Source organism: Eurypyga helias, unplaced genomic scaffold, assembly GCF_000690775.1.
Source record: "Eurypyga helias isolate BGI_N326 unplaced genomic scaffold, ASM69077v1 scaffold13463, whole genome shotgun sequence".
Lineage (NCBI taxonomy): Eukaryota > Metazoa > Chordata > Aves > Eurypygiformes > Eurypygidae > Eurypyga > Eurypyga helias.
In genome coordinates, this window is record NW_010239280.1 from 1,814 (window position 1) to 9,045 (window position 7,232).

Below are 7,232 nucleotides of genomic sequence, written 5' to 3' on the forward strand. Positions count from 1 at the left end.
AGCTTTGTACCTACTTCACGCAACGCTAGTTTCTCACGCTTCGACACACCTAAGTCGACATTTATTACAAACCCGAGTCAAAACGCTTATTTCAAAAGGCTGAAAGACCGAAGAGTCAACTTTCCACAGATGTGGAAAAATCATTCAAAGCAGCCATAATTTGGAAAAAACTTTAAGGTATTACCAAAAAGTTATTTCAATAATTTATTTAAAAATTATTTTAAGTTATTTTGATTTGTTTTAAATTAAGGGCTTACAAAACTTCCTGGAAGTAAACTTTTTCTCTCTTTAACTTTAAAATAATTCCTAGCTCTGTGGGGTATACATGTAAGTAGTGGTGACAGTGGTGCATCAGCCACACCTGGAGAGAGAGGGAGACAGATAATTACAGCTTAACTCAACCACTCTTTACCTTTCATATCCGTAATGCAACTAAAACCACAGCTTGAGTACCTACATACAAACTAGTAGTTCTAAGAACAGACCAGTAAGTAGACAGAAGTTTATATAGCAGTAGCATTTCTATTCTACTAAGTTTCTATGCATTTTTAAACAAATTATGAAAGTTCTTCCTTATGCAAGCAGAATGCAAGGTGACAATATTTAACTGTGGATTTTTCCCTCCACTGTATAGAGTTGGAACACTTACCTGTTGGTGCCAAGGATTTCAGCGATTCTAAGAGGTGTGGACTAGAAAACTTGACCAGACATCTGAACGGTTCTTTTTTATGCAAAACATCCATTTTAGGACCACTTTTAAACATTGTCTCAAGCTGTCAATACAAAATTTAACCAGGGAGTATAAGCAGAGAACATATCTCCATGTGTTATTATTTAACCATTACATTAACAATGTAATACATAATAAGGCTGTATCCCCTCTTTTACTCCTAATGCTACCATGATTCCGGCTGGAGGAACACACGAATAAAAACAGAGGGTGCCACCATGTGGTAGTTTTTTGCCGAAAGAGGCAGCTTGTTCAGCAACATCATAAACCACAAAGTGTCCCTTAGACCTTCCAATATACCTGTTTGCCAGATAAAATCCATGCATCATCTAAGTTAAATTATGGTCTTATATGCATCACGAGCTTTGTACATACTTCAAATAACCCTCGTGTCTCACACTTCACACTGCTGGTGTAAAAACCAAATCAAAACGTGTAGTTCACAAGGCTGGAAGACTGAAAGGTGATCTAGTCTGATCACGTCTCAATGAAGACAAGACCTCTTTCTTAAAGATACTTTAAGCTGTTCTACAACGTCCTCCCTTAAGTTAAAAAATAAAATCTAATCTTTGTTCAATTTGCAACTTACTGTAGCTACCACTATATTAAAATAATTTAAAAAAAAAAAAAGCCCAAAACTATTGATTTTACTACCTTATATTGTGCAAATTCAAGTTTTGGTTGGGGACCATCACCAAAAACTTCCCGATTCACCCTCAGTATTCTTTCTTTCTCATCTCCATTTTCTTGAACTACCCTTAGATCTTCTGCAAGGAAAAAAAAGTTGGTAAGAGAAGAGGAAATAAAAAACCAAAACAAAACCCAGAAAAACCACCTTGTCAGCTGATACAATACTATTTTTCTGATCAGATGATTACTCTAGTGAACATCTGAGAATAATACGTTAAAGAATTAATCACAATCTTTTTCTCATAAGGTAGTTGCTCCCATCATTTATACTTTCAGTTCTTACCAAGAGAAAAACCCAAGCTAACATGAAAGGAGATAGTGGGCACGGGGTATTTTTGGTTTGCTAAGTGTCCAACAACAGCCACAGGGAAATCCCTGCTTCTACCATGGCAGCCAGCATGATGCACCCTGCCAGGGATGGGTAACGCAGCGGGACTGCATGACACGTACGTTTCCCATTATGAATTTCATAAGCCGGCAGTGACATCCAAACTGCCACTTAATTTCAAATATACGTACTGATTACTGGTGTTATGCTCGTTTCTGGTAGAGGTCTTGGACAATAAGTTTGGAAGTTCTAAATAGAGACAGAGAAAAAAAAATAGTTTACTGCCACTTTTAAAGGCTGTAGTCGAAAAGAACTTTCCAGATTTCTTTCTGCTTCTCATTCTCAAAGTGAGTATTCTTCCCATTTTTGATAATTACTAAAAGTAAGAAAGCCCAGGCTGATTTTGAGAAAAGAATGCCTGTCCTACAATATTTGCAAACATATCCCTATAGACAAGTTTTGCATGGACAAGCAGAGGAAGTGCCTGTTCTAACAGCCTTCAGCTCATCCCTCTAGGAAGCCTAGTGCAATGATGCTAAAAAATCCTGGGACTGAATTGTTTATACAATTTTAAGACTTTGTTTAACCATCAGGAATAACAATAAAGAGTAGGTGGGATAACAAGAATTACTTCCCCACTGTAATGTTACCTTAATGAAAGGTTGTCCACCTCAGTAGTTCAATATTATTTTAACTGTAGGGTCTCTTGGAAGAGGTGAATCTCCCCCCCTGCTAGGGGTGGGAACTAGGCCTGAAACAAAAAGCAAGACTTATCTTAGGATGTACTTGTGAAGAGGCTCACCTGGCTATATCTCTTAAACACAATATCTTTAAGGGAGTTTAAACAGTGACCTCGAAGCTCCATTTCACGGATGTCATGGTAATTGGAAGCAACAAGCAGGGCCTTCAAATAGAAATTGAAATGGTTTTAACATCAATCATCACCCTGTTTATGCTATGGAAAAACTACAATATTTCTAGACAATGCAATGATTTTGTTTCAAGGTAAACAACTGCCCTTTAACTAGCAGGATACTCATGTCTGAAAAAAATGTTGACTGGACTGTTATTAAGCATTGGCTAATATTTAAAAGCATTCCCAGGATTAAGCCAGATAAGCCTATAGCCTTATCAGCTGAAAAATCAATAAAACAAACAGATGAACAAAAACAATTGAACTACTAGTACAGAAATCTGCTAAAAACATTAAAAAAACGAAAGACTACAATGCTGGTCACAAGTTGACAGAAAAATCTTTTAAGACTAATTAATAGCACTCCCTGATGACCTCACACATGTAGTTCTCCAAGTTAACTCCATTGCTATAATACTCTTCAACTTCTATGAGCCAATTAAACTGAATATTGCCTGACACCTGGTTAAGAAATTATAACAATTCAAAGTCATCAGAAATCCCAATCAACTGCATTTATTCATGATGCATCATTCCAAAGGTCACACAAAACCACAAAGGTGGGTTTTGCTCCATTTTTATCACGACCAAAGTGGGATAAAAAAAAGACTGTGTAAATGAGTATGTTAAGTGCCACATCTTCACCCACCCTCTTAAAAGCTAACATAATGATAGCTACACATCACTGTGGTGAAGTCAGGGTCTACAGAGTTTTATTTGGTACCTGACATAGCAGAGGGATGTTGCTCTTAAGCACCGAGGTAGAAATGAAGACATAGGGAACCTGTGAATGGTACACGACATAGCTGGCTTTGTACTGGTTCGGTTTCGTATATGGTGTTCCCCAGGCAATTCTAATCCAGATCGCATTATCCTCGTATTCTCTGAAATTGATAGTGACCTAACGGAAAAAGAAAAGCTTTGATTTACCAGCACGCTGAGGTATCCAGAAAGATTTTCTTGTCTCTTAACCCGTGTTCACAAGGACCAAGCATAACTTAGTACACAAAAAGAAACAAACCCTACTAGTGTGGTCAGGATTGTATTTAAATCCAATTTCTGCAAAAAAAAGATAATCTCACAAACTGGAAAAAGAAAAGTCTAATATGACTTCTGTTTGTGTTGACGCACAATTTTTCTGAAGGATGAAAATAGAACTGGCTTATTACAAAAGCCTTGATTCTCTCTTTTAATTTGAAGATTCCCTTTCCTTTTCTTTAGACTTGGTCCTCAGTTACTTTTTTTTGAACCTTAAATCAATCTGAGTGACTTAAGAGTGGGAAAATTTCCTTTAAGAAAACCCCACCTCCCTTTGCTTGAGGCAGTGATAATCAAGCTTTTAGTCCAACTGAGCCATAAATTAAGTTGCTGGACCAACATGACTTCTCAGGTTTTTTGGAATTAAAGAACATGTAAATCTATTAGAAAGTTTTGCAATATGAATTGCAGCTCTCTCTCTGTTGCCCTACACTGCCATCAGCAGGATTCCTTTGTGCGTCAGAAGTGACATAGTTAACCAGAACAGGCATTTTCTATTACCTTGCTTCAATGAAGCTGTTGAGCAAGAGAAGGCTCCTGCAGATTGCTTAGTAAAAAAGTGAGATGATAGTATCTCCCTCCAATTTTTCTTCCAGTGCTCATTTCTTTAGCCTAGAAATTACTTCTTACCATTGACAGTGGTCTTTCAGCTGTTAAAATGTAACAAACTTCCAGGGCCAAGCTCTCACAGCCATCACAAAATGTCATTTCAAAACCAGAGGTAAAAGGAAATGGATAAAATTTGGCTACTAATCTAAGTCACAATAATTGAACTTTCTTGTCCCGCTTACCCGCTACTTCAAATTCCCCCTGTAACTCTGCTATATCTGATTTTTGTTGTGTATTGTTATTGGATAACCGGAGAAAGCAATATCAACTTAACTAGGCAACAGGCACATTCAAATAAGGCAAAGACCTGACAGAAAACATGAACATACTGCCTTTCTTGAAGCCAGTCATATGCTGAAGTGAAATCAAATGTAAGCTTGCCTTGACATAACTGTAAAGTCACTAGAACGGATATTCAATACACCTCTCTTTCCCATGCAGCTCCTACCATTCCCAAATGAGTAATTCCATTTGTTTTTTGAGGCAGATTGTACAAAAAAAAGTCGCTAAACTTATGAAAACAATCTATTTACACCAGAGCTGTGCAGCAAATTGAGGACAGATTTATTCTTACATTTCTCAAGGCTGACCGAAGTCGTCTTTTAAATTTTTTTTTGAAATCTTTAAAGTCAAAAAAATCTGTTTCTTCTCCTGTTACACAAGACAAAAAAAAAATTGTGTTTACAAGAAATAGTTTAGAGAATACTTTAGTTTTGCTGAAAAAAAGTTAAGCAGTAAAAGCTCAAGTTGCATAGGCTTATATGAAAAGCTGTACGTTAAATCAGAGCCAAATTATTGCTATATAGAGAAGAGGTTAATATTTAATTAGTAGTTACAAATTTCTAATAACTGCTTGAGAAGTAATGAAAGATCTCTCTGTTGAAGAATCCATGCTAGACTATATTTGTATTTAAAATGTATGTTATGAGGCAGCGCTGCAGGAAGGTGCCGTGAGATGACAGCAAGGAAAGGCATTTTACCTGTTTTGTTCATCTGGTAAACACTCCACATCCTTTTGTTTGGGTACACATGGTTGTCTAAGAAAAACATGAATTGCTCAATAACACAGTGTATTATCAAGCAGTAATTAAAGGAATAAATAATTTTACAATACTTTTACAATGAGGTTATTTCAAAAAGATCACTTCTGGCAGCAATATCAGGTAGTCAGAATTCTTAAACTACTACTCATTGCAAACCTAAAAGTGAAATAGTTTTTTATTAAGAGACGGAAAAATCTTTTGTAATTCAGTTAAACAACTAACAAAGTTTCTCTCCTCTTAGGTCCACTGTTTCAAGGATTTTACCTAAATTAACTGAAATTCAGTCTAAACTCAAACTAGGTAGTGTAGACTGCTAAAGGAAACCTCAAGACCTAAACTATTATATAAACAAATTGTGAATTGACATAAGGGTTAGGAGTGCCACCTGGAATATTGCAGATGGTTTTGCCTATGTCACTCCCTGTTGGAGCATGATATAGCTGATTTCAGGGTTTGGTGCACACTACAGACAAATGTATCTCTGTACATTTAAAACTCTGCTGGATGGGACTTACCACAGTTCACATCTATTTAGACCTCAGAAAAAGCAAACATGCTTTTGTCGATTTGGAGCTTCTGATTTTTTTAATTAAAAAGGTCAGATCCAATAAGATTGATCATCTAAAAATGTTATCTGTTTATATCAAATGCATTAATGAAGGGCACTATGAAGTGACTGATAAAAATATAAAATTATTTGTATTCATTTTTTACTTACAAACTACATCTAGGTCAGCTGCTTGCTTTATGTCTGCCGAATTTTCCTGGAAAGAAGAATAACAGTGAACAGCAAGTCCAGAATGCTCTATCACACTGTTCAGTAAGTGAAAAGTGTCAGTAGTCACATTACGTTGCACTGAGGTCCAGCGCACATATGTTCCCTTCAGACACTGCGCCCAGTCCCAGTGCGCGTGCAGTAGTTTTGAGAAATCAGTAAGAAAAGCGATTTCCGCAAGGTTTAAGCATTTCTGCAGAGACAGCAAGAAGAACCCATACTAAATATATTTAAACTAGCACTACGTAATGAGTAGGCATCTCAATCAATGCTTTTAAAATTTAGAAATACACCCATTTCTTAAAGGTTCAACACACTGTGCTCTTATCTACCTTATGCAATTTAAGAGCTCAAAACATGATATTTAAATTAGCACTATGTAATGAATAGGCATCTCAATCAATGCTTTTATTTTAAAATTTAGAAATACACCCGTTTCTTAAAGGTTCAACACACTGTGCTCTTATCTACCTTATGCAATTTAAGAGCTCAAAACATGTACTTCTGGACTGGGGTAAGGGTTAATCATGCAGCAGCTTTACATTTCCAAACTAGAAACTGCTATTTGATACCGTTATGGCCAAAGAAAATCTATTTCTTCACAGGAATGCTGTTTTTGATGGTGCTTCAACATGCACCGACAGGCAGTTCCCGAAGGAAAGGATTACCTCACAGAGATGCACAACATCTTGACTAATGCTGTCCTTCAGCTGACGGAAGTTTACAGTTTGCAGCTGCGACTCAGAGAGAAAGCCCCATTTCTGTAGCGTTGTCTTGATTTCATCTCGTGGGATTTTTAGGACAGTTCTTCGGATATACTCAGCAACTGTTTCATCCATGACAAAGCCACCTGAGAAGCTGAAAACGTCAGAGGAGTTAAGTCCAAGGCAGAGGCAGGCTCAGGAGACTTCGTCCCGCAGTTAGGTGTATAAAGCTGCATCCAGACACAACTAGCAGTGCACTAGCATCAATCCTAAGCGTAGCACAACCACAGATTTCCGCAGACACCAAGAACATCGAGTTCAAACGCTTTCTACGATAACTATTCTACAAGCCCTCATAGACGGAGGCCCGGCGCGAGCTTCTGGACAGGAATGGGGCGCTGG

General features: G+C 37.2%; 1 protein-coding gene across 1 annotated transcript; it reads right to left on the bottom strand.

Annotated features, from left to right (window-relative positions):
- Positions 1–245: 245 nt before the first annotated feature.
- On the bottom strand, positions 246–6,965 carry CENPN (centromere protein N). Its single transcript, XM_010148085.1, has 10 exons — positions 6,795–6,965; positions 6,070–6,115; positions 5,289–5,345; positions 4,883–4,959; positions 3,386–3,562; positions 2,551–2,652; positions 1,940–1,997; positions 1,385–1,497; positions 650–773; positions 246–361 (listed from the first exon to the last, which is right to left on the bottom strand). Exons 1-10 carry the CDS (start codon positions 6,963–6,965, stop codon positions 246–248), a joined length of 1,041 nt encoding a protein of 346 aa, XP_010146387.1.
- Between the last annotated feature and the right edge of the window lie 267 nt (positions 6,966–7,232).

Excerpts from the sequence above, each read along its gene's own strand:
- CENPN (XM_010148085.1), bottom strand. The coding sequence starts at position 6,965 with ATGGATGAAACAGTTGCTGAGTATATCCGAAGAACTGTCCTAAAAATC. Across the intron at positions 6,116-6,794 it reads ATGTTGTGCATCTCTGTGAG|GAAAATTCGGCAGACATAAA; the intron begins GTAATCCTTTCC and ends TCTTCTTTCCAG. Across the intron at positions 1,498-1,939 it reads GAGCATAACACCAGTAATCA|AAGATCTAAGGGTAGTTCAA; the intron begins GTACGTATATTT and ends TTTTCCTTGCAG.